The 27,762-nt window shown below is 40.8% G+C and overlaps 2 protein-coding genes across 3 annotated transcripts; one reads left to right on the plus strand and one right to left on the minus strand.

Annotated features, from left to right (window-relative positions):
• The first annotated feature begins 1,478 nt into the window (after positions 1 to 1,478).
• Positions 1,479 to 16,672, plus strand: entpd1 (ectonucleoside triphosphate diphosphohydrolase 1). Of its 2 annotated transcripts, XM_027010454.3 has the most exons (10): positions 1,479 to 1,691; positions 11,796 to 11,926; positions 12,639 to 12,756; positions 13,049 to 13,199; positions 14,245 to 14,404; positions 14,807 to 15,016; positions 15,112 to 15,363; positions 15,528 to 15,635; positions 15,737 to 15,874; positions 16,024 to 16,672. In XM_027010454.3, the coding sequence occupies exons 1-10, from the start codon at positions 1,676 to 1,678 to the stop codon at positions 16,231 to 16,233; spliced, it is 1,494 nt and encodes a 497-aa protein (XP_026866255.3). In that variant the 5' UTR covers positions 1,479 to 1,675; the 3' UTR covers positions 16,234 to 16,672. The 2 variants fall into 2 exon arrangements, with proteins under 2 accessions (XP_026866255.3, XP_081553728.1); XM_081697602.1 differs by lacking the exon at positions 1,479 to 1,691 and having other exon boundaries at positions 11,794 to 11,926; positions 12,563 to 12,756.
• A 380-nt stretch (positions 16,673 to 17,052) lies between these two features.
• On the minus strand, positions 17,053 to 27,214 carry slc35f3a (solute carrier family 35 member F3a). The gene is made up of 8 exons (XM_027010455.3): positions 27,129 to 27,214; positions 24,726 to 24,940; positions 19,730 to 20,075; positions 19,172 to 19,391; positions 18,935 to 19,060; positions 18,642 to 18,834; positions 18,425 to 18,514; positions 17,053 to 18,273 (listed from the first exon to the last, which is right to left on the minus strand). Exons 1-8 carry the CDS (start codon positions 27,185 to 27,187, stop codon positions 18,029 to 18,031), a joined length of 1,494 nt encoding a protein of 497 aa, XP_026866256.2. The 5' UTR covers positions 27,188 to 27,214; the 3' UTR covers positions 17,053 to 18,028.
• Positions 27,215 to 27,762: the final 548 nt, after the last annotated feature.

Here is a 27,762-nt window from a genome sequence, read left to right on the forward strand (position 1 = left end):
AATACAAAATGTTTGCATTCATTGTATGCTTCCATGATCCAAACCAACTTTCCCTTGGAAATGGTTTTCTGTGACCTTGATAAAAATGGCCTGTCTGTACCCCTTTTGGAGACCATGTGTTTTTACCAGAGGTTGGAGAGGGAGGCTTTTTTTTCCCCATGAATTATGCATTTAGTGCCACAGAGAGAACAAGTGTGTTCTAAATATGTTCAGTCATGTTCCATTTAGTGAGATCATGTCATTCAATACCATTTTCATACCTCCAAGAATAGTTTTACATTTACAACAACTAACCAAATCTTCAGTCAAATAATATAATTTCAGCACTTCCCAGCAATGAAACTTGATAACAATAACTACTGTTATTCAGTCAAGCTTGAACAGAATCTCTTTGGCCTGTCTTCAGAGAAACTTCCTAGAACCATCACTCAAGGAGGACTGTCTATATTTTTTATAAAAATAAATCCTCAAATCCTCACCTGTAACACATTGGTAGACTTGAATCTTCCAAAGTAAGAGAAAGAAGGTGAAACTATTCTTACCATTTTCATGGTTCCTTCTTTTAGACAGCACATTGTGTCCATTTCTTAAAGTGGGAACTGAGAAAGCAGAGAAAACCACTGAAAGTGAAGTCTTCCGCTTTCAACAGCTCAGCATTTAAGGTATTCTATGTATTACTATCATATACTGTCTACATTATTAACTTCTCTCTTGATTTACTTCCATCTCTACCTGCTTATGAGATTTCCATTCTACACAACACAGTACATAACTATGTAATATGTAGAGCGTACAGCAATGGCAGTCAGGAAGTAATAATGTGCAATGCGTTGTTTTCTATTCTTTATATGTAACCCCTCACTGAATCTGCCTTTCTGTGTGCTCCTAGAACTTAGGATCTTGTCAGCATCCACTGTGCTACATTTTCCCCAAGAGCATTACCCACATTAAAAGCTCAGGCACACACAAAGAGACAAAGGATGTAATGTCATCTTTCAGATAGATTGTCATAGTAACATTGGTAAAGATGTTAGCGTTTCTTGTTGAATAAATGGCTTTTAGGAAGATCTCTGAAACAGGAAATCAAAGCCAGTTATCACCCTTGGAAATAAAAACAATTAAAGGAAGAAATGTATGCAAAACAAATAGACTTTTGTGTTGGATGAAAGCTTGGCCGGAAGTCTGGCACTTGAGGAAGGGAACAGTGGCAAGACAATAGCAGCTAGTGTGAGAGAGTGTGAGTGAGTTTTATGAGTCGAAGCTGAAGCAACCTAGCTGTGTTTTTCACATAGACCGTTCAACTTGCAGAATTTTCTCGCTTTTTCTCTCTCCCCATTCACTAATACGCACACGTGCACACACACACGCGCATACACAAATAATCCATTCTAAGCCAGGCATGAGCGAGGTGCCAAAGAGATAGTGAGTTGGGTTTGTGTGTGTGTGAGAGAGAGAGAGAGAGAGAGAGAGAGAGAGCGCGCGAAGGAAGAGCTGGAGGCAGCACCGCCCACTCTCTCCCCTGGCCTTATAAAGGACCTGAAGAATAGGAAAGACCTGCTGAGAAATACAAGCCAAATAACAAGATCACCAGACAAAGGGAGAGGGGACCTGAGAGTGACCGAGAGAGGAAGAGAAAGCGAGGTGGCGTGAGAAAGGGATAAAAGAGACTACGCCAATGGATGAGCAGAGAGGTAGGTCAAGCACAGCCCTTTTCTGCACTCACCCGTGTCTGAGCACTCCGACTGTTCACCACAGGCCGAGATGCAACATTATGGGAGGTGGCAAAGCAGCTGCATATAAAGCATCCAAAGAGGTTTGGAGTCAAATTACTTTGGTCCAGCTGGCTTGCAGATGACGTTTCCAAGACGGAAACAAACGTACAGCTGTGGATACGCTTGGGGTTAATCACAGGTGGTCAGAATCCTGAGCACTTTAGTGTGTGCTTTTGTTTCTTCTTTTCGTCGAGTTACATTCCTTAGTTGTTAGAAAATGCTGTAAATCTGTACATTGGTCCAGTGTGTGTTTGACAATACGCAAATGGTGTGAATGAAAGTCCCCAACAGAGAGCCACCAAATTCTTTCAAGACAACCTTACATGGATCGTGGAAATATCCTAAAAAAAATCTTGGAAAAGGTCCTCTAAAGTTTGCTTGTGTAGTTTTAGAAAAGGAAGAAAGAAAAAAGGTTGTGAAATAAACCTTTGATTGTGAAATAAACCTTTACCAGCATACAATTTTTAATGTTTACAAAATTTGAGAAGCTGGCATGTTAAAGAAATATGTGCAGAGGTGACAGTAATGCATTTCTTCTGCCTCTAATACACCCAAAAAGTTGAGCAGGGTATGTTTGATTTATTATTGCACTTCCATTATCATGAAAAGTCTTAGATACTTCACAAAGAAACATTGTATAATGCTTTAATGCATCCATACTCAGCTTTTAGTCTCTATTCAAATGACCCATTAAGGAGCCTGGATGAGGTCAGATGTTTCCTTTAGTGTTTAGAGTGCTAGACTGAGAGGAAAGACCATTATGTAACATGGGGGATTGCTCTGACTGAGGCCATCTGGAATTAAAACACTACAGAAAAAGAAAATGTCTGACAATGTTTCCAAGACAATGGGCTTATTAAAATGTTTGAAAACAGTTTGAAAAGCACATTTTGCGAGCAAATTAGATACTGTATGTCATGTTAAAACAAAGAGGACCATGTGTTTGGGAGCTTATGTTCCTACATGCTCATGCTATGCTACAGGATGGATACAGTCACTCATTAAGTGCCATTCACCCCATTTTCTGACTTCTCTTTTTACTGCACTGGGGAAACCAAACTTCCTGTTGCTGACACAACAAGGTCCATGTGCACACCCCTTATTATGCTGGTCATGTGTCAATTGGAGAAGTCCTCTGAGAAACTATTGTAGAAGTGGAGCCCTGGTGAGTCCCTGTTTGTTAGGGCTGTTTAACAGGCACAAGGCCACTCTGCAAGAGAGGGAGCTCCTAAGTACAGGCAGAACCAGATTGCGAAAGTAACCTCTATCTGCAGCAATGTCTACATTTTCGATACTACTATATTAATACAAAACATCCACTATATACAAATGAATAGTTAAGACCTACAAGCTAAGCTTCGACCTAGCTTCTGTTCTCACTGTGTCAAAAATCTAAATTAATTGGCGTAATGAAGATACATAAAAAATTCCAAATTCCAAAAAAACCCAAACCCATACCAAACAATTCTGATTTGTATGAACAATCACCCGTATCTTAACAGTCTTTTAAACAGAGAGCAACGCTCAGTGTATCAGGCAGAAATAAGATATGTTGTCTTTTTTTCCTGTTTGGAAGATCAAAGCACTATTTCTTAAGGGGAGTATATTTACATGCTCTGTATAGGAATTTGTGGAAATTTTTAAAGGTTTTGTATATTTACATGCTCTGTATAGGAGCATGTAAATATACAAAACCTTTAAAAATTCCCACCAATTCGAAGAAAGATTATTTTCCATTTAATTTATCGACAACAGTCAGTTACTACTGGGTATTGTTATTCATATTATAAACTCCTTTTGATGCTTTTTTAGGCCTTCAGTAGGATGGAGCTAAAAATGTCAGCAAATAAGTACAAGAACTTTAGTCACTCCAGTGATTAAAGTGTTCCCTCGGTTAAATCTAATGTTGATAAAGCAAGAGCACGCAGAGTGATGACTCACTCACACAGGGTTCCCCCAAAGCCTGGCTTTTTCTGAGAAGACAAACGAGGGAGGCTGCCCCTGCAGGCTAGTGGAACACTGAATGTTCTCAGGGTTGAAGAATGTAGAGTTTCGTGTCTCCTTCTGGTTATGGATGCTTCATATAAACAGTATGTTTTTTTTTCCTGATTATTTTTGTTCTTATTAAATCAATGAACCATTTAAATCAGTGGGCACCCAGAACACTAGCTGCTTTTACAAACTCAAGCAAAGGGGCTTCTGTTTGATGCTTCAGATGCATACTATCACCAAGATGCCTGGTTATATTGAATAAATGATCCCTTTTATATTATGAATCTCAAGAAAAGTGTTTTCCAGTACACAAAAATCTGTTATATGGTGTTGAGTTAAGCTATTTTCCTGTGATGACGTAATGGAAAGGTGTGCAGGGGGGCATGTCTAGCTCTGTCTGTTGTTATTTGTCATGTCATTGTGCAGCACTGATTGGCTAAGCTCTCTTGTTCTTAAAAGCAGCAGAGTTTGACACCATTAGACCCTTCCTACTGGAGCCCAAGCACTGACTGCCATTTGTCCTATCTTGTCTTTACCTGAAGCAAATCCTCTTGCCATAGCATAGACGATTGAGAGTGAGTCCTCTTGCTATAAAGCCAAAATGATCAGGCACATGGCACAAGAAACAAAGATCAGGTTAATGGGAAACCTTCATGTGGAGTCTAGAGCTTGGAAGCTACTAGCAAACAAATTTTTGGCCATCTTCAATGAGCCATTTAAGTCAGCGAGTACCCAGAACACTAGCATCCAGAGCAAAAAAAAAAAAGAAAAAAAAAAAAGAGAAAATTCCCAGAGAACAGAAAACACCCCATTTCCTGTAATTAGAGAGGAAATAATTCAATTTACCTCTCATGGCAACATCTTACACAGTTCAAGCACTCTGTTTGAAGGATAATTGAAACATGGCACAATGCTAGCCTCATGAGTGTGACCACATGTTGTGATCACATATGGTCAGATTTTCTCTGTCTGCTGGGAAACAGATCTGAAGGTTTTTGTTGGTGTCTGCATTTGCTAGAAAGACCACCTAAACACAAATTTGATATTCAGCTTGACTCAGTGTTTAATGAAAGAAAATTTAATCTAATTGATTTTCCATCACAAAAACAGTCAGTCATAATCATAAATTTGGTGGCCACAGTTTTCTAAAAACTGTACCTGTCTGCTTTGACTAAGGATTTGTTGTTTTCCTCGTAAAGTTTGACTAGTACTGGTCACGCATACCTTCATCGCTGAGTCAGTGTATGACCTTGAAGTAGTGCTAGATTCAAACCATGTATGTTCTAAGATTTGTTTGTTGTTCTTTTATGCTCCCTTAATAATTCTTATTTTGATACCATTACATTTGCATTAAAGGTAACTTGTTGGAGCCTGCACCCACATCTGCTAAAACCACTTGAATGAGGCACAAAGCTCAGGCAAAAGCTCAGTTGAAATTCCTTTGGCTCATAGGCTTACAGCACAGAGTTTTGTCTGCATAACAATAATAAACTGTCTTTGGATCTCGCATTGTACTGTGTTCATATACCTATCACCACAGTAATTCAAACTATTGTGAGAAACTTGATTTTAATCGTCAGAATGTAATCTCATAAACCAGATTCTGAGTACAATCTGCTTCTACTTCTAGGAACTAAGTGTCTTATGAAGCTGAATCATATATCTTACAGCTTCTTTTAAATATCCTTGAACATTTCATATTCTCCCCAAAATTCCACATTAATGGTCACCTCTCTCCCCACATTGTGATCTGCAAAAGGGTTAGTGTGTTTTTGAAAAGAAAATAATCTGGTTATGACCATATTTGGGCTGCCCATCTGCAGGATATATTACATATATGCTTTTAAACAAACTATCAAGGATTAGTTCAGCTTAGCCATGAAATGTTTTCTGAACCCAAAAGTGGACCACGAAGACTGTAACAGATAACGGACAAAGACCTGCTAAAAAGAATAAACAGCACCACAGCCTCCTCCCACAGAAATTCTTATCTTGCACTTTAGCAGGTCAGGCTTTATTGGAGCGCAATCGTCATGTTACCAAAACCCAACCTGCCAGTTTTGTTAACTGGATATTGAAGGCACTTTTTCCCATTAGACACCAATTCCCTTGCTCTTGCTGAACAATACAGAGTTCAAACCAACATCTACTCTTGTATGCTTTGGACTATTTACTCTGGTATACTGCATTCCCCTGTATTGCATTACCTCAGGCAAATGAAGCAGGATCAGCACAGACAAGCCTTCCAAGATGATGCACAGATTTCTCTGTGTCTGGCTACACCTGTCATACCAGCTCCAGTCAGGACTGTCTCTTCATTCTTTAAGACGCAGTGTGTTATAGCTGCATGTATATCAATATAGTTCCTTTGGACTACAAAACATTAGCAAGCTTGCTTATCGCAGGACAATGATATCTTAAAGAGAACTTCCTGGGAACATGCAACACCAAGGATTTAAGATTTACTAGCAAGAGAGGGTGAGTGCTCTTGTCTTCTCTTATGAACTCCAGACACTATGCATTCTTTCCATTACCTTCTATAGAGCAAAGATCAATGCATGTTAAAAGTTTGAGTGAAATATGACATTCCCTTAATGCTGCTCTTAATATAGAGAAGCAGCAAGCCACTTCATCTAATGCAAGCCTGTTTGTTTCTAGTGTTACCATAGCAACAGCATGCATCTCCTAGGTAAAGTAAGGGACTAACAATGAAATAAGAGTAGAATGGGATAGTTTGTCCTGGCACTGGAGTCTGCAGGAAAGGGGTGGGGGCTGACCGTCTGCTGCTTCTTTTGATGCTTTTGGCATCGCTCACATTAAGGGTTATATTAGTGGTCCAGAACAAGATGCAAGATTGTAAATCCCAAATGTACAAATTGCACAGTTCAGAGAGGTGTGTGCGTGTGCGTGCGTGCGTGTGCCTGTGTGTGGGTGGATGCATATGAATTCCATATGTGTGAAACACTGTAGGGTTAAAGGTCAGACCTTTTAATTTATTTCTGTGAAGCTTTTCAAAAATTACACCTCATGAAAAATCTGCTTATAGAAATTATTTTAATTAATTGTAATAATCCTAAATTTATAACATCTGCCCAGTTACAGTTGCACTGTAGAGACCGTTTACAAAGAATATCACTGCAGTGTTCTTATTTTCACATTTTTAAGTCAAAATGCAGTCAAACTAATTCCAACTCAGACCTTCTTTACATACACAGTAAAATACAAACTAGTGGCATTAGTAGCATTAAGGAGTATTTTCACATCATATTCCTACAATAATGAAACAAACAGATAGGCATACACAAATGAGTGAACACATCCATGATATACAAAAGTTGTGACATAGCTCAGGTCCATTGGAGTTTTACTCCTATAGCTAGTATATTGAATACATTGCAGTGCACAAAGTGGGAAAAAAAAAACAATGAAGATCTTTCAAAATTCAAAACGTAGCCACTCTAGAACACAGAATGTTCTTCCACTGTAAAAATAGCAGAGAGCCAGGCCAAATGAGTAACGCACAGGAAAGTGAAGGAAAAGATTGATAAGAGTACACAATGAAGTTTGTTATTGTACTGTGCTGAAGAACAGTCAGAGAATGTTATTGCTAGGTAGAGTATGTATTAATCCCTCTGAAAACTACGACTAGGACTGGAAACTGTTACAATATGACTAGTGCAAATAAGAGTCCCTTCCTGTAACTAAGGAAGCAGCCTAATTTTAAACAATTTAAGGTGTAAAAAAGGAAACAGGATATACATTATAATGTGACAAGGATTGTGTGTGAAATATTTCATACAAATTTTTACTAACTGAGAAAACAGATATTCCACCCAGGTGTTCCATATTAACTACCAAACATTTCTTGTTTTACCCTAATACTTGGGGTGGAAATGACTGAAATCCTTTTCCTCAGAGTGGACTGGATGCTTTCTTTTAGGTAAACACAGGCTTTTACATATCCTTGCATTAAACCATGTTATCTTTGCCATAGGATCCTTTGTATGTATTACAAATCTTTGTATGAAGTGACTGTATTTTAGCAAGTATAGAGACAATGAAGAATGTGGTCATAGGGTCGACCATGTCAACATGGACATTCACCTTTATAGCTGCCTGTGCCAGCTGCTTTTCTCTGGTGACCTCACTGTGAACTGGGCATAAACAAAGAGATAAGATGAAAGGCTGGACCAGAAAAGGCCTGAGAAACACATTAGTCCCTTCTATAAATAATGGCATTCCAGGTTGAAATCCCTGCTATCTTCAACTTCACATAACAAAATTGTTACTGTTAAAGCTAGGAGTTTACTGTTTGAAAGCATATTTGCATTTTAACATTTATGGTTATGCTAGGCTTCTCATTTTGGACAAATTTGGCTATAAATAGAAAAGGGTGTGGATATCAACTAGATATTTGTGACCTCTTGCAATCAGCCAAAACAAGACACAACCCCAAAATAAAATGATTATTAGCAATTTGCAAAACAAAGTAGCAAATTCAGAAAGGTGTGACTAGCTCCCAAGCGGAGAGCAAGTGACATATCATAAAGCAGCGAATGAGGGAGCCGTGAAGGGGGTTTAAGTAGGGAGACGTGTTTGATGATTTATTAGGTGCATGACTGGAGGGTGTGCAGGTGCAGTCTCTGCAGTTGGATTGGCTGGATCCTGCCTGAGATGTGACAGTATTATGGATATTGGTGACATCAGTGTGTGTGAGAGCATGTGGATATGTGCCTGTGAGCCTAAATGTATTTAAATGGTTATATTTTGTTTATATCAGTCTAATATTACATTGATATTTTCATTACTATCCAACTATCCATTGTTCAACTTTTAGAACTTCTTTGAATGCACAGCTGATAAAGAAACTGAAAATGTTCTGGATCTCAGGAAAATTTGGGTACTATTGTGTCAGGGAGGACAGAAATATGATACAGCTAAAATGCTACCTTATCTCAATTTAGAAAGACATTATGGTGAATTTGTGTATCACATAAACACATTTCCTAATATTTAAAAAAGCCAAAACAAAACAACTTATCCTAAGATAAGAAATATGCCATTACCTTCACTTCCCAGATGATGTGTTATGTGGGATTTTAGAGAAGACCATGGAGAATGATACAGGATTTAGCTGAAGCACTTTGTGCAGGCTAATGAAGAGACATGGGGCTCTGACCCTTGTGCTTCAAGATACAAATAGCCGATACTCTAGGGATGCTGCACACAGTTGTAGCAGAATCAACAACTTCTTGTTGCGTCCCCTTTCCACTTTAGTTCATGTAGGCAAGAATAATACTTTTTGTTTTCGTTTTAACCATGGACACAGACTTAAGTGAAGCATTTAGAACATCCTACCTTGATGGGGACCCTGCCATCTCTCTCTCTCTCTCTCTCTCTCTAATTTTATATATATATATATATATATATATATATATATATATATATATATATATATATATATATATATATATATATATATATATATATAATTACACACACTGCCTGGCCAAAAAAAGGTCACACACTCTAATGTTTCGTTGGACCGCCTTTAGCTTTTTAGCTTTGATTACAGCATGCATTCGCTGTGGCATCGTTTCCACAAACTTCTGCCTTGTCACAACATTTATTTCTGTCCAGTGTTGCATTAATGTTTCCCCAAGATCTTGTATTGATGATGGGAGTGGACTCTGAGGTGGCCAATCCACATGTGAAAATGATGTCTCATGCTCCCTGAACCACTCTCTCATAATTTGAGCCCAATGAATCCTGGCATTGTCATCTTGGAATCTGCCTGTGCTATCAGGGAAGAAAAAATCCATTGATGGAATAACCTGGTTGTTCATTATATTCAGGTAATCAGCTGACCTCATTCTTTGGGCACATAACATTGCTGAACCTAGACCTGACCAACTGCAGCAACCCCAGATCATAGCACTGCCCCCACAGGCTTGTACACCTCTCTTCTTACCCTGATGTGCCCATCACTCTGGAACAGGGTAAATCTGGGCTCATCAGACCACATGACCTTCTTCCATTGCTCCAGAGTCCAATCTTTAAGCTCCCTAGGAAATTGAAATTGCTCTTACTTTCACTATTAACATATCCCTGACTTCTACTGTTGTTTTTCTACGATTTGATTTCACCACACGTTTAAGTGATCGCCGATCACGATCATTCAAGATTTTTTTCTGATCACATTCCTTCCTCGAAGATGATGTTTCACTGTCCTTCCACTTTTTAATAATGCGTTGGACTGTTCTTAACCCGATTTTAGTAGTTTCAGCAATCTCCTTAGATGTTTTCTCTTTCTATAGTCAGTATGACTATAAGGGCGTTTATCCAGAACTCAGAATGGAACACTGGAGGACAACACTACAAGCTAATTTGAAGACAATTGCCCAGTTGCCTATGGAGTGTGGTCTGCTGTTCTGCATAGGTCTGAATCTACTGAGGCAGATCATCAATAAGAGTGAGTACTGGTACAGATTCAGGAACAGAACGACCATCTATGTACCTGCCACCATTAGTAAAATAGTGTTTTTGTAGATTTGGATAGAAGTTGGAAAGTAGGGAGTCTGATGGCTGTTTTTTTTCCTATCCTTTTTTTAATCGTTTAGGTAGTTAGGAAGAAGCGTGTATTTTTAAATGTTTTTATTTTTTTGCTCGGGAAGTTTGGTCACCATATTCCAGTTTTTAGTTGTAGTTTTGCTTATCTTTTTTGGCCTGGTTGGTTCTTGACGCTCACCACCTCCTCTACTCCAGAATATGCTATCATTTAACATTGACTGTTTTTTTCCACCTTATTTGCTTCCTGTTACCCCCAGAGCCTAGACCTTGGTGGTAACAATGGATGATATTTAGCTGTACACCAAGATAGAAAAGGACATTGAGTTTCTGGTCCAGATGATCAGGCGAGCACAATGATAGAAACATACTGCACTGCACCCTCAAGCTCCCAGGCCTCTGGTAGAAGGCAAATGTAAGGGGAAAAAAAGATATGACCACCCACTCTAGAGGTGAGAAGGAATTATTTATATATACACCACTCAGCCTTAGCATTAAAAACACCCACCTAATACTGTGTAGGTTCTCCTCTTGCTGCCAAAACAGCTATAATCCATCAAGACGTGGACTCCACAAGACCTCTGAAGGCATCCTGTGATATCTGACACCTTTCTATCACAGCCCGCATTTTGTGCTCCAGTTGCTCTTCTGTGGGTTTGGGTATGACAGGCTAGCCTTTGCTTGACACATGCCCCTGTAACTGTTTCTTTTGTCATTCCTCGGACCACTTTTTGTAGTTACTAACCACTGCATACTGGGAACATCTGTAAGTGCCATGTTGGAGATTCTATGACCCTGTCACCAAGCTCTTACTACTTGACCCTTTTCAAAGTTGCTCAGATCCGTACACTTGCCCCTTTTTCCTACTTCCAACACATCAACTTCAACAACCGACTGTTCACTCCCACTGCCTGATATATCCCACCCCATGACAAGTGCCATTGTAACAAAGTAGTCAATGTTATCCACTTCACCTGTCAGTGGTTTTAATGTTGTCAATGATCTGTGTACATAGTGGCTAAGAAAAACCCAAAGCCTAAGCCAGTTAAAACAAAGCAAGGCCTTCCAACATATTGTATATACAGTGGAACTCAGCAATTACTAACTCTGAAACAATTGTAAACAGTGCCTTATTCAATTTTCCGCACAGCTCATAGCCAAGTTGGCCTTTCAAGTATCTCTTCAATTTATCTTTCACTTACTCTAACACCTATTGTTTTAGCAGTGGGAATCTCTCTCACATTCCAAGTATTTAAATGTTAGTCTGTGGGAAGCTTTCGGGTTATGATTATCCACCGGTTAGGTTGGTTCATTATATGCTTTTCAGAAGCATCTGTAAGATCAAGATTTTTACAGAATGTCAAATTTATAGGATTTTTGGTTTTGGCCTGAAGCAGAGGTTTAGTGAATTTGCTCACTAACAGCTGCACTCTATCCTTTTCCTCATGTCTCTGTTTATTCTAGAAATGAAAGTGAAGAACCGGACGATGGTCCGGACGATGATCATCACCATTACTGTCTTTATTGTCCTGGGATTCATCTTGATGGTGACCATTGGAGTGGTACAAAACAAACCACTACAGCAGAAATATAAGGTATGAGGCAGAGGGGATCTCAAAGAGGTCAAAGATGGTAATGTAATGTCTATAGTCAATATATAAATTATTTTATTTTATTTTGATTTAGCATTTATTTATTTTTACCAAAATTAGTATATCACCATCATCATTAAACACGCAAATATTCCCAGAATCCAAAGCTTTGCCTTGTTAACAGACTTTACCGAATACAGTCCATTTGTATTAGTTTTTTTTGCTTTTGTTCTTTTTGCTAATTAATGTCTGTCCTTCATCAGCCATGAGATGCAACAGCGACAGCAAAACATTAATTGTAATATGCAACTCTATAGGTAAATCCTTCAAAAATGACTTTCAGTGTAAGCGATGAATATGTTGTGCGTACCCCTGAGGTAACCACACAGCTTGGTTACTCCCACACAGAGTCTCATAAAGAATGCAAAGGTCATAACTATAAGTTGTGATGAAATGGTACATTTATTTAATAGTTCCTTGAACCAGATACAAAAATTATTGGCATTTGTTTTATGCGATGTGTACATAAAAATAAAATTCCCAAATGTGCACTGTAACCTGATAATATCAGGAATCAGCGTTCACAGGTGTGTTTTCACAGGTGTGTGTGTGTGTGTGTGTGTGTGTGTGTGTGAGAAGCTGCCCTCATAGTACTGTATCCAGATGTTCCACATCATCCTAAGCGCTCTTCTTGTGCCTGTCCTCTTCGCTGCAGTATGGTATTGTTTTGGACGCTGGATCCTCTCATACATCTGTCTATATCTATGAGTGGCCCGCAGAAAAGGAAAACAACACAGGCATGGTTCAGCAGAAGCATGCCTGCAATGTCAAAGGTACATGAATCCAACACATTTACATGCAGTGAATAATGTCAGCAATCTTCATTAGGGAAATGTAACTTCTTTCATGCTTTTTGCAGGCAAACATGTAGTGTTCTGGCCTGGCAAAGTCTATAACCAATTATGGCCCCATTAACTCACTCACTGTCTTTTAAAATCTACACAGACTTCACCATGTGATTCCCATGATGAAGAAAACCTGATATTAGCTAAGATTTAAAAGGCTGCAGCTGTCTGTTATGCTGCATAAGTGTCTAAGTTTTCTGAATAACACTGTTTCTGAAAGGCAAGGGCATTTCCAGCTACTCAGATAAACCAACTTTGGCTGGTGCGTCCCTGAAGGAGTGCATGGATGAAGCCCGTGAGGCCATCCCTGTCCATAGGCACTCTGAGACTCCTATATACTTGGGAGCCACAGCAGGCATGAGACTACTCAAGTAAATATTTCTCAGTGTTCTCAGAGCATTTACAAACAGCATGATTAGGGTATTTGTGTAAAAGAAATAATTATAAATGCTTTGATCGCTTCTGACAGATAAACTCATTACTGTCATTTCATCTGGTGTTTACTAGTGATACACAGAAAAGTCCACAAATGACTAGAAACTGGACATTATTTTTAGCTCTGTACTCCAGCACATTTGACTTCTCATTGTTTCAACAGTTCATGCACATTAGAACTAACAAAAGTTACAAAGTTACATTTTTATTTACAAAAAAATTACAACAAATCAAACTGATGCCAAACCAGAACATTAGGTGATTTGAAATTACTTCTGAACTTGGCAACAAACTATCATTAAAGAATGATGTCATGATGAAAAACTGTTGCACAGATCAGGACCGTGATCCAGGATATGTGCCCTCATGCCTGAGACTACAATAACGAGAAAAATCTTGTAGTTGTAGTAAGAGGGTAGTGGCCACTGGTAGCTCAGTGGTTAAGGTGCTTGACTTGTAATCGGATGGTTGCTGGTTGAAGTCCTGCTGTAGCCACTGTTGAGCAAGATCCTTAACCCTCAATTGCTTGAGTTGTACTTAGTCATAATTGTAAGTTGCTCTGGATAAAAGCATCAGATAAATGTAAAAATCAAAGCCATGGAAATTCCAAAGCATGTCATCTCATCTGTTAACCATGATGGCTTAGCATATCTGGCTGCTAGTGGAACTGGCTCATTTTAGTTTAAGGGTGTGGCTGCCTACAGCAGCAGAAGTGAGCAGGAACCATCCTAGCTGATTGGATCCAACCACAGGTCTCAGTGGACGATGCTTGCTCACGCAGCAGGACAATAACCTGAAACATAGTATTACTTTTTAAGTCAGTCCCAGACCAGAAGCCCATAACCTCACAGCTATTGTTACCTTTCTAAAGCAGTGTGCTGGACTACACAGCTAAATACAATGTAAATTGTATTGCTCTCAAATTACTTACAGACTGCTCTGTGGCAACTAACTATAGATCATAGATTGTACTTTGTTAAGGTTGGGGAATAAAAGTGCATCAGAAGAAGTATTGAAGTCTGTGGGACAGTTCCTTCAGACATACCCATTTTCCTACCAAGGAGCTCGCATTATCACTGGCCAAGAGGAGGGAGCCTTTGGCTGGATCACTGTCAATTACCTGAGTAATAACTTCGGAAAGGTACATCAAAACACCAGTCATTTCATAACTGATCATTTTACTCCTTGGTGCAAATAGATTTAGTTTATGCACCACTGTTAAACATGACATAGGGTCTCTCAAATTCATCAAGAATGGCTTTCCACTCAGAAAAAACAACTGGATGGTGCACATTTATTGGTTGGTGGAACAAGTAAGAGCATTAAGAATTAAACAATAACTAAGCTATATTCTAAATATGCTTCAGGTTATTAAAATCATTTTAATAATAGTGATTATTGTGTATATAATAATTTTGTCTTTGTTTAATAATGTAGTCTAATCTTTAGAAAAATCTAGATTTTGCTTGGTACTTTTGATTGTGTGTGTGTGTGTGTGTGTGTGTGTGTGTGTGTGTGTGTGTGTGTGTGTGTGTGTGTGTAGGCTTCAACAACTTTTGGAGCTCTTGATCTAGGGGGTGCTTCTACTCAGATCACCTTTGTTACTGCGAAAGTGGAGTCTCAAGATAACACCATTGATTTTCGGCTTTATGGAAATGATTACCATCTATACACCCACAGTTTCCTCTGCTATGGAAAAGACCAAGTTCTAAAGATGTCTTTGTCAAAGAGCATAAATTCAAAACATGGACAGGTGAGATATTTGAGTAAACTTTGTCACACACATTTCTGATTCATAATAGACCCTTGCTTTTTATGCTCCGGTGTTATTGCGTGTTCTTTCCTAAGACAGATATAATTGCTCTGGAGGACCCTTGCTTCCATGAAGGCTACAATGTCACCATGACCTTCCAGAGTGTTTTTAACAGCCCCTGTGTAGGAAGGCTGAATTTGACCCAGAACACCTTCACCCATGTGGGCCTTGGGAAGTGGAGTGAATGTCATACAGTGGTCAGGAAAGTCTTTCAGAAGAGTGAGTGTAAATATTCAACATGCTCCTTCAATGGTGTCTTCCAGCCACCGGTGCATGGGAACTTTGGGGTAAGGAAATTAACTTTTGGGGAAAAAAACATGGCATAGCTCCAGCTGATAATAATAATAAATAATAATAATAATAATAATAATAATAATAATAATCTAGCAATTACACTGAGAAATGCATTTAAAAAGTTAAACAAAACCGATCATGTATCATTTGTCTCCAGGCATTTTCTGCTTTTTATTTTGTGATGGACTTTTTGAATCTGACCGCTGGCTCCTTAGACAAGGCTCAATCAAAGCTACAAGAATACTGTGCCCTTCCCTGGAATACTGTAAGACTTTTTTTTTCTACTAACCAGAAACACCCTAAGGCTGTTTTACACAAAACAGATCATATTGAATTTAATACATAAAATTTAATGCATTGTTACAGATAAAGAAAATGTATCCTCACGTGAAGGAAAAGTATCTTGCAGAATATTGCTTCTCAGGTACCTACATCTTGACGCTGCTGGAAGATGGCTACAACTTCACTTCTGACAACTGGAATTACATCCGTTTCATCAAGAAGGTATACTTAGCTCAGTAACCATGTTAACCCATCCTTTGAACACTTCATCCAAACATTTGAAAGCACGCTCATGTGTGATATCTATATCTTCAACTACGGGTCTTGCTGTTAGTGGTGTCTCACAGAATGAATACCTTGTGTCTGTGCAGATCGGTGAAAGCGATGCTGGCTGGACGTTGGGTTACATGCTGAACCTGACAAACATGATCCCTGCAGAAGCTCCAGACAAACCTCTTCTGCCTTATGGAGGCTACGTCACATTCATGCTCCTCCTCTCTTTTCTAATTCTGTCCCTTTGTTTACTTGCCTACAAATGCTTCTGTCGTCCCACTGGCTCAGGTCAGAGAGATGTTATTTAGATCTTAACAGGCAATAGCATTCTGTTACTGTTTCTGATAGTCACAGGGAGCGTCTGTTACTGAAGAAGGAAACCTACAGGACTGACGACCACTTCGGAGTTTCAACCTCTGTGATTTAATAAGCAGTTCACACAGAGTTGTGCATTTCAGAAATAGAGACTTCATACCTCATTTCAAGAAAACAAAAGCTGAAGATGGGTATGTTTGAATCCAGTTTGAATCCAGTGAAATGGAGGAACACTGGAAAACACAATGCGTACTCACACAACAGAACTGATGTATATTCATTATTTTATGATGAACTGTCTCCAAAAACTCAGGAGTAAATATAGTAGCTGAAATTGGGAGAAAAATGTAGGCTCATATATATGGGGAAACATTCCTCAACAACATTCTCTCTCTCTCTCTTTCTCTCTCTCTCTCTCTCTCTCTCGCTCTCTCTCTCTCTATATATATATATATATATATATATATATATATATATATATATATATATATATATATATATATATATATATATATATATATATATATATATATATATATATATGCTCCCTGATAGGTCAAAGGTAACATAGCCCTATAATTGGGTTATATGTAAATATATGTAAATCCCTTGATTAAGTGTAACTATGTATCTTAATTCATGGTAGACATTATCCCAAACTGTGGGAAGTTATCCCCATCTAATATATCCCAAAATGGAGGCACATTTTTTATCCAAAAAGTTTTTTTGATATATCGCACTGTGGTGTATGATTAAAGTCATATCATACACATCCATTTAAAATCCCTGTCTGTTCTCCTAGTTTTGTTTACTTGTAAAGTTCTGTTTTTAGTGAGTTTATTCTGATAAGGTGACACTGTATCTAAGTGTATCTGGTATTTTCTATAAAACAATAATGTTCTTAAAATGTTTTTAAGTTTTTTATTTTAGTTATTCAGCATGTCAAAGTAAAAAAAAACAAAACTGCATCATTCCTTACAAAGGTTTACAGTAAGCCACAATTCCACAGGAATAGGGTAGGAAAGTATTGCCACAGTTCTTGAAATATATTATTTGTAATATTAATTTGATGAGCCGTTGGGCATTTTTCTTTTTGAAAGGTACACATAAAAGCCCATGCGACACTCTAAAAGCCAAATGAGAGCTAGTCAACCAGGTTGTGATTATAGTACAACACCAGTACTGTGAAAACTGTGGCAATGTATTGAAATTAAACAATAACATTCCGTTTATCCATATACGCATTCAATAAATAAAGTGCCATATTGTACAATCACCTGCATGAGGTATAATAGTCCAACATAGAGTAGTATTGTAGCAAATCCTGAAATGACTCTCATCCAGCACTGCTAGTTTCAAATAATGCAAAAGATGCTACATTGTACAGTTTGGTGCTTTGCTGAACAGAAAAAAACATTAAAACAAACACAATTCTGTTTTTAAAGCTGTTTTTAAAACAACTTGCTCAATCCCGAATTCAATATTCACCCTGTTACATGTTTAACAACCTATGACAATATCAACCAAAAGGTTTTAAGCCAACATTACTATTGCATAGGGCTTCTTTCCCTGTGCACCAGATAGCAACAGCACCTTCTACCCAGCAAATGCACTATTGCAGTCGAACCACAATCACAGTGCATGCCTTATCTTTCCATGTAAGTGCTGTTTGCCATCTTTCGCAATTTTATTGATTTGTAAAAGCCCAAACGCAAAAGCGCTTCTCCTCAGGTCAATAAAGAATGAATATATGAAAAAAAAAAACCAAAAAAAAAAAACCCCAGTAGTTCAGTTTAATGGAGAAATTTTAGCGGAGTTTCTAGTCTCACTGGACTGCGTGTGCCCTGTTTCGGAGTTTGCATCTCTAGTGCCCTCTTGTGGCTTGTCTCTGTTATACAACTTGGAGTGCAGCTGCAGCAGACACTGGTCCCAGTCCTCTGGCAGAAGCAATAACAGGAAGCCCAGGCAGATGATGGACACTGCGATGACACGCACGCTATTGAACTGGATCTCAGATGTGTAGTGATCTATTACTGGAAAGATGAGGAAGAAGTATGGTGTAGGGACATTTATATCAGTCAGAGCAAAGGCACTACAACCAACGAACAGGTCTTGCGATAATTCAAATTTAAGATTATATACCAAATTCTGGATTCTACAAACACCTATGTGAAGGCTACTCACCAGCATTCACAGGTACACTGAGGACAATGCCCAAAGAAATCAGTGTAGGAAATGTTACCAAAACACCAAAATTTAACAGGAAGTTGAACACTGGAGCAGAAAGGAAAGAAGGTCAAGACAACAAACCGACGGTTCAGGATGTTACAATAATAATACTACAATAAGCTGTATAATCACTTTGTAAAATGAAGGGATTGAATCGTGTGTGGCTCCTTACCCAGAAGAAGTGCAGCCATGGCACACAGGCTGGGCCAAGGCAAGTCTGCAGGAGGGCCAAAGTCTTCGGCCCCAGTGAGGAGCAAAATGAGCGGAACAATGCTGACAAAGAGCAGGTTGGCTCCTCCCAGCACAGTGAGGTACAGAGCTGCCTCGCCCAGCCTGGCACTGCCCAAAACCAGCCTGAACATCACCTGCAGAGAGCACAGCAAGCAAACTCGTGCATCACGCTGTCTCAGCAATGCAGTATTTCAGCCGTAGGGGCACCTGGGCACGTCAGTAATAGTGGCTCACCTTATACGTGGCTGCTGTTGAAGCACTTGCAACCACCAGGGAAATGCCAATCACAGAGTGACTATGGAAACCATCTGCATATGTTATCATCACTATGCCTGCAATAGCTAAAATAGCAGCGACGATCTGCATGCAGACGAGAAGGACAGAGAGTTTTTGGCTTTAATTAAGAGAGAGGCTCGCAGACACCTTAAACATCATGGTTAGTAGTGACAGGGCTCGCTGGGCGTATCTCACCCTGATCCCTATGAAGCGCTCGCGCAGCGCAATCCACGAGATGAGGAAGACGAAGGCACGGCTGCAGCAGAAGAGGGCGCAGGCGTCCGTGGGTGGGATCGTGCGCAGGCCCTGCAGGTACAGGTAGCTGGTGAGGGTCCACAGCACCCCGAACGGGGCCACGCGTGACAGTAGTGTCCTCACAGACAGCCCGTCGTCACCCAAGATCTGAGAGCACTCCCTATACTTATACAAAAACGCAGACACTCATCATCACACAGCGTGCACCTACACGACACCAGTACCATCACAATGTCAAAACGTAATACTGGACACATGTATTTACAAAGGCAAGGCTTTGTTTGTTATTTGCAAATTCAAAGAAATAAATGCCATATGCTTACAGCAAGCCTTTGAAGCCTTTACAGTCTTGGCTGATCTGTCAAAGGGAACACTACAGGCATGTGGGACTCAAGTTAAGGGAATCGGGAAAAGGTCCAGGGGCTTGGCCTTTAAAGCTCAGAAAATCAAAAGTGCAGAGCTAGCTTGATCGGCTAAAGGCCAGCAGGCATCTCCCACCTGAAGCGCTGCCGTGGGCTCTGTCTGTCCTGGCTGCTGCAGAGGTGTCCCAGGTAGTAGAGCGGAAAGAGGGCGCAGTTCCAGGAGGTGGAGAACCAGGTGAGCGTGAAGGGAATATCGAGCTGCCGGACGGTCAGCTTGGCCAGCTGGGTGGAGCCCGACCAGGATGAGGAGACGCACAGCACCACAGCGACGCCCCAGATTGCCCGACACAGGTGGTCTGCAGTGAGACGCAGGCCGCAACGCACGCTCTGCTCCGTCTTGGCTCTCCGCGACTTCACCGGGCCTGTCCCTTCATGGTCGTCTGCCTTAGCATCTGCCTTCTCTCTGCTCGACTGCTCCAGAACTGTAGACACAGACACAACATGCAGGGATAGGAGTGTTTGAGATGTTTAGCTGTGGTCAAACAATTTTCTATAAATTATTTAGGTAAATGTCAAGCAGTAATTTGTCGTTCCTAAATCCCCAGTCAGCTAGTTTTAAAGTTAAACATTCCAATATAAAATAAAGAGGCAGACTGCAGAATTAGTAGAAGAGAATAGCTGGTTCCGTCCTTTATTGCAGGTTAGTGTTAACAAGCGTTATTGAGGAACCCTCCATAGAATGTCTAACAATCAAACAAAGAGCCCACATTTTTATACATTTGTCAGAAGTGATTATGTATTCATCCCACCTTTTTACATACTAGTGTTTGCATTCGCCACCATTACATCCAAACCATACATTAGTCAACATATGCAAACTGATATTCAACACCCAGACCAGTTGGAACCCATTACCACCACATTCCAAGTGAAGACTTCTCTTAACCTTGTCCTAAAGAAGATTGTTTTCCTATATGGTCCTGAGCCTGCGGAGAGGTCATATATCTTACTTACCCCGAGGTCCACCAAAACCTACCCAGGATCCTTTGCTGAAGCCTGCAGAGGCCTCTACCCAGTACACAAATCATTCTGAAAGGACACAGAATCTCTATGCTCCCTTATGTTTTATGTTATTAATATGTCTAATGCAATGTTAGGCCTCTTTTCCCTGTAAACACTCTTTTTATTACCTCAAATTGGAAAAATCACATAGCTTATATACTGGTTGTAAAGTTGCTTGGATAATTAACTGACCTTGTGCCAGTTAAACTCTAAACATACTGTAACGGTACGCTCCCCTTCCCACTTATCAAGGGGTACGGCCCGCCATGTGCTGTGGGAGCTATCTGCTGATAGTTCTCTTTATGACTGCCCCTTTGGTTACCACGCATCCCTTGTTATCACACACCTGTTATCACACACCTTGTTGTGCACCTCATTATGTATGTTTTTAAACCCCTGTGTGTGAGTATGTGTGTGTGTGTGTGAGAGAGAGAGAGAGAGAGAGAGAGAGAGAGAGAGAGTGAGAGTGAGAGTGAGAGTCAGCCAGTCAGTCATTGTTCATGTAAGTGTTAATGTTGGTATTAGTGCTAGTGTTTACGCTCATGGTTGCCTTTCATGCTCCTGTTTATGTATTGTTTATGTCGCGCTGCACTGGCTTGTTTCTTTGTGAGTGCCATTGTTGTTTATCATTTGTGGCTTGTGCTAATAAACTGTCTGCACTGAGGGATGTTTGTGCATACTGCTCCCTGCCCTGCGGCACTCGGGCCGTCACAGAATGACCAACCACCATAGGATGCCGAAGCTCTCGACGGAAGGACTGCTCAGAGCAGGCGTGCGTCAAAAGGCAGCCTGCTGATCAGGATGTTCCCCTAGTCCAGAGGGCTATCTATCGCTGACATCCAAAGCTGCTGCCTGGATCCCTGGATACTGAGGAAAGGACCTCGACCAGAGCTCGCAGCCACACTGGAAGGAGGACACAGCCCGCTCCAGCCAAGGAGGGTAACAGCCCTGGAATTTCTTTCGGGGGGCCTAGTGCTCCCAGGCTGGGCACATGGGGAGCAGACTGGCTCCTCTGGGAACACTATGTGGGTGGTCTAGTGGGCCCGGCTGGGTCTCCTGTGGTTGCTACTGCTGTCTCTTCTCTCTGTCTCTCTCTTCCAGGTGTGCCCAGGAAGAGGACTTGCCTCAAGGACTTCACCTCCATGATGGGCTCTCCCTGGGCGGTTTTCGATGTGTTGGCAGAGGTCTGTCCCGGCATGCCTGGACCCTGGGCGGACGTGCCCGTCTTCCCACAGGCACTTTTGTTTGTGTGCCTACTGTGTCTGCGGGGGCACCACCTCATTTGGCATCGTTTGCACCTGCTGCCTATGTGGGTGCGTCACGTTGTGTGTCTCTGCTGGGTTCTGCCGAGGCTGCTGCTGTCGCTGATCACCACAGTGCTTCTGGTCCTGTTGAGCCGGCTGCCGACGCCGATCTCCGCCTCACTTCCGGTCCGGTTGAGGATGCTCCGCCGCTAGTCGCTGCAGCACTTCCGGCCCTGTCTGGGCTTATGCTGACGCTGATCGTCACTGCACCTTCAATCCTGCCAGATCCACCATGGAGCATCACCGTACGACTCCAGGACAGGCACAGACTCCACCTTTCCCCCTCAAGTGTTGAGAGACCTCCCTTACTGGTGGCTCCTAGCCTGCCTTGTACTATGTGGGCAACAGGCTTTGTCAAGCCACAGTGGACTGGGGTTTGCTGTCCCGGGGTGGATGTGACGGGAGCCTCACCCTTGGGGTGGGGGGGGGGGGGTGGTGGTTCTGTAACGGTATTCTCCCCTTCCCACTTATCACATGGACAGCCCGCCATGGGACGTGGGAGCTATCTGTTGAATGTTCTCTTTGTGTCTCCTTTACCATATTTAATCCAAAGGAGTTAATCAGATCATTAACGGAAAAGAATTGTCTCCACTCATTTATGCTGTCATAAATACACAACTAAATTAATGTAAACAATCCAAGTGAATTCAAGCAATACAGTTTTACAGACAATTGTGTATGTCACTGGTTATTTTCCCACTGGACTCTTGACTCACACCTTTCCAGCAGGGCTGTAAGGAGGTTGTAAGGCTCCTACCCCAGGCTGTGCCAAGCCAGAATCAAGCCAACAGTGGCGCATACAGCTGGCTTAGGAACTCAGTGGCAGACATACTGCCCCCAAGCAGCAGTGATGCGGATGAGAGAGGTGATTAGTCTCTCTGGCCATGCCAGAGGCCACGCGCTAACAGCCAAAGTGAGCCAGTTCTGGCCATAAAACAGCAGGAGCTGGAATGAACAAGCGCAAACACTGATTACACCAATATACAATGTTTAGTCCTTAAAACACTGCTAAACCATAATAATATCCAGGACAAATGATATGCAGAAAAGTATTCAAAATATGTTCCCCAATTTCCCCCTATCAAACATTCATGAAGAAGCAATATATTTATAAATTAATTTAGAAAATAAATTTCTTATTTGAATTATCCTTTTTGTTGTTCTATTTATCTCACAAAAAAGAATTGTTAAATTATTTAACTCTTCAATAGAGAAGTAGGAACTTTTGATAGGGTTTACCCAGTGAAGGGTCCACCTCCTTCTCTACCTTATTGTCCCAGCCTCACTCTTTAACTGACTGCATATGGCTATCATGGAAATAAGTCTTTTTCTATAATAAAAACCAATAGTTTCTTGCTGGATTTTTAAATGTAATGAAGATCAACTCAGTTCTTTTCCAGCCCTCAGGAAACTAAACATTAATTTGATATATTTTTAAGAACGGTCAATATATGAATTAAAGCTGTGAGCAAAAGCTCTTGATTTATTCCACAGTATATTTTAATGCAGTGCCTCAGGGCTCTCTTAGTGCACAAATTCAGTTGATGTTTCATTGCTGTCTAGGGCACGTTGTTTCTCATGCGACACTGTCTAAGCACTCTCTGGTAAAGAAGTATGCTGTACTTTTTCTGAGCTCCCTGTTATACGGGCGCTTTCCCACCTTTAAAGGGTTCAGTGAGTGTAGAGGACAGATGCAGGATTCTTATCCTTCCGCTGTATTGCCCATTTTCTCCACAGCAACAGGAAAAGAATTCAAGTTTTTATTTTCTTCTCAATGTGTGCATTCACACACCAGGGCTCTGAGGTGGTGTGCATGAGACTGCATATAAATCAGGCTTTGTTCAGGACATGAGCGAGCAGGGCTAGGAGGCTTCCCTCAGCTCCGATGACTCAGCTTTGCTACACTCTCGTTTACAGTCTAATCCAGCCAGAGGTGCAATAATATCATATTCAGCTACAGACAACAGGCCCAACACACCCACCAGAAAACAATGGCTTATTAAACCTTCTGATGTCCACATTCATTCTTTGTTGTTGTAATTATGGTATTGTATTCATTCTACTTTACTTCCTTTACTACTATTTCATGCTTGTTCATGCACCAGAGATGTGGTAGATCCCACAGGGTTACTTACAATTTGATATTTACATTTCTGGCATTTGGCCAACACTCTTACCCAGAGTGACTTACATAGTTAGCAGTATGACAGCACACAAACTTCCTGGGAATTTACCCCATGACCTATAGTTAGTTTGATGCTCTACCAAGTGAGCTAAGAGAGATCAATTAGCAACTGTGTGCATTAGCAATCATATATTGGAAATAAAATACTTTATCATGTAATATCATCAGTCATACATACTGCTCTTTACTTTTGCAGTTGGTTGAGCAGAGTAGGTGAAACTGATGCGCTGGTGTTTGTTAGTTTTAAACATCTATCACTCACCCCAGTGTGGGATACCCATCTATTCCCCAATAACATCCAAAAGTGCTTTCAGGTTATAGGAGAAAGAATAGTAATTTCAAATGTCAGGCAGTGGTGGACAGCCCTGATTACTGGTATGATTAAACTTTTAGATAGGTGCTTTTATTCAAACGCCAAGAAAAATAGATTTCATTATGCATTTGAAAAAGAATACTAAAGTTTAAGAAATGTAATTGACAAATGAGCAGTGAGTATATGTTAAGTTAGACATAGAGCAAGTTTGAGTATGTTAGGATATCACTACATCTAAGCGTCAGGTGTTATGACAGTACGGTCCCACCTCCGTTAGCTGTGCTCCACGGCTGGTAACCGTAGTACCCTGTGATTCTCAGGATGCGCTCCTCTATGGACGCATTATTTATGTCCTCCACAGATCGAGAAGACTTGATCTCCTCCTTTATCTCCTCGTCCACAACAAGGTGCTTTAACTGTCGAAGTTGGGGGCTGATATCTGACAGGCGACGTGGACTCATGTCGGGAGATTTTCGCATTCCTCTGCAAACAAAGGAGACGAGAGTTGAAAACGTGACCAAAAGAAAACCACAGTGAAACTCAGCACTGCGTCTCTGTAAAGTCAGCCTGTATTTGTCGTCGGCACGGTCGCTACTTTCTGTAACTCCTCTCGCACTGGTCGATAGCAATGCGTGTATTCGCCTACGCTTAATGTAAAGCAATCTTTTTCTTTTTCCTTGTAAGAAATGATTGGGTCAAGCAAGCAACCAACTCTGACACAACGATGAGCCGACCTGAGACCATATAAAATATAGCGAGACTAATTCTATGGCCAGTGTATAGAACAGCTCCTGTACTGAGCTAATGATTGAACCGATTGCGGTTTGCACGACTACGGTGATACAGGACTTACAGGATACATGACTTCCTTCCAGTCAAACGCAGCCTACAGGTCCTCTAAAACGAATTATTATGCGAACGGAACTGTCTGAATGCGACTCTGAACCGCTAACGACTCCTTCACCCAGCAGCCTGCAATTACCCACCCGGCTCCGTGAATGCACTGGTACGCTGGAGCCACATACAAAAGCATCATAATGATATATCGTACTATCTTTGTAAGAATATCAACGCTTTTCTCTTCAATTCAGTGGATTAAAATGGCTAATTCCACAATCGGATGAAAGACGAGCCAAGTGCTCAAAATTAAACTTTGTATAGATTCTACCCCACAGGCGACGTTTGCGTGGTGATTACTCATAAATATTCAATCACCCTTCAGTACTTTCATTTTAGCCATCAATCGGTCGTATATGACCTGCTCGTGTTTCTCACATCAGAAAGTTCTTCATACCCCACATCAGACAGCTGCAGATCAAACAAAATGACATATCGCTCTGAAGTGCAGCTCTGTGTTCTTCGGGTGCTCACAAGCAGACCTCTTACTGAGGGGGTGAGAGAGAACTTGTAAGGCTAATTACACGTCAGTGATCAGAGGGGCTTACAGAATGAAAGCTACAGCGGGCTTCTTTTCAAAATACTGTCTCAGCACTTTTTTTTTTTTTTTTTCTCAGAGCAGGTAAACTGCAGTGAAGTCAGCAGCTAAGCACTGCCACCATCCCCGGATCAACAGAGCCAGTGGAGGAGCACTGTGAGGGGGGATCGATAAGGCAAGGTAGGGTGTCTTTATCTTACCTCTTCGGACACAGTTTGTCCTGTGTGAACTCTAAGGATCTTAAAATAGGCTGTTTAGAGTCATATAGGCGCTGAAAGCTCATCACATCAGCTCTCACGTGTGCTCCAGCTGTTAGCATGGATATTTGGCTCTGACGATCTAATGATAAGTACAACATTTAGAGAACACTTGGCTGAAGCCATTTTGTCTATGCCTTAAACTTTATGAAGTTGTTCATTCTCACAATATGTCATTATATGAATGAGCCAAATATTACGTAAGGGTAGTTATGTGAAGGGAAACAGTTTTCCAAATAGTTTACTCAATCAATTTTTCACTGCCAGTATTTGTCTTAGGTACTATGTCTGATTTTGTGTATGCTTCAGAAATTAAAGACATTTAAATTAAATTAACTGATCAGTCAACATAAATTTGGTAGGAAACCCAAATGCTTGAAAATAATGCAGGTGACAAGCGATTTCCTGCCGAAACCTGTTTGTTTATAGCTTCAAACTCATGTCTGAAGCGGTTGAGTCACACGGTAGCTATTATAAGGAATCTAATATCTAGAATAAATTTTCAGCTTTCTTGAATATTTGATGCTCTTCATATTTTGTTTTTCTTTAGCTCTTTGTTTTGTAAATACTTGTACCGTGTAAGATATTGTCAGTAATGAGAAGAAAATAATTTCCCAAAATCTACCTGGTTGATTTTTCACTTGTATGTACTGCATCAATATCTATAGTTTTCAAATTTATCCTCCAAAATTTTGGTTTGGTGGATTTTAGGTCAGCAAAGAAAATTAAACCTGTTTATGTTTGTATTGTCAAGGCAACAGTACTGTAAAGATGACTGGCTCCAGGCCCAAGAAAGAAAAAAAAAATCATGCAGACTTACAGATTGCTCTATGAACTCAAATATTATCTGTAAACTTTAAAGAGCAAAAAAATTAATCAGAAAACTTGAGAAAGACATATATGATAAATATTTACATTCAGATCAATTATTACGCTGCTTTTCAAGAATTGCTGGAGTATGAGAATGTAAACTAGTTACCTGTCTGTCTGTGGCCGCAGCAGTGCAGAAGATGCTGGAGTTTGATCCCCTCTCTGCATTGCTCTGGCACATCATGTGTGGGGATCTTGTCCCTGCAGTGTGGCAGCATCGCTGACTAGTGCCAGATTTTGAAAGATGGCTGCCGCTGGGCGGTGTGGGAAGGAGTGTGCGTGTGTGTGTGTCTGGACGGAGGGGGCAGGAGTTGCACATAGAGGGTTGGCATTCATCGATCGAGAGGAAGCTTCTCCACCTAGCGCAAACCTCAGAGAGGAGACCTGTGCTTAGTCAGGCAAACATCCTGCCAGGGCTCATCAATAAGCAGCCGGACACTTTCAAAATGGAAAATGCTACAGGGAGTGATGTTCTTTCCTTATATGACTGGCGCCACTAACACTGAGGGCCCAACACACACTATCAAAACCCAACAGCTGCCTGGTGAGCACACGTGAGTGACATGAGTGGGCATGTGAGGGGGGCAGAGTAGTAGAAAGGTCATTGGGAAAAACTCCAGAAACACCCAGGGTGGGTCATTAAGAGTTTAGCAAAGACAAGACAAAGGAAACATATCCATGAGCAAACTTTAGATCTGATATGTCCTGTGTTTGCCTGCTAGGTTTTTTTTTTCCTTTTGGTG

Source organism: Electrophorus electricus, chromosome 15, assembly GCF_041902795.1.
Source record: "Electrophorus electricus isolate QZ-2024a chromosome 15, ASM4190279v1, whole genome shotgun sequence".
In the NCBI taxonomy this organism is placed as follows: domain Eukaryota; kingdom Metazoa; phylum Chordata; class Actinopteri; order Gymnotiformes; family Gymnotidae; genus Electrophorus; species Electrophorus electricus.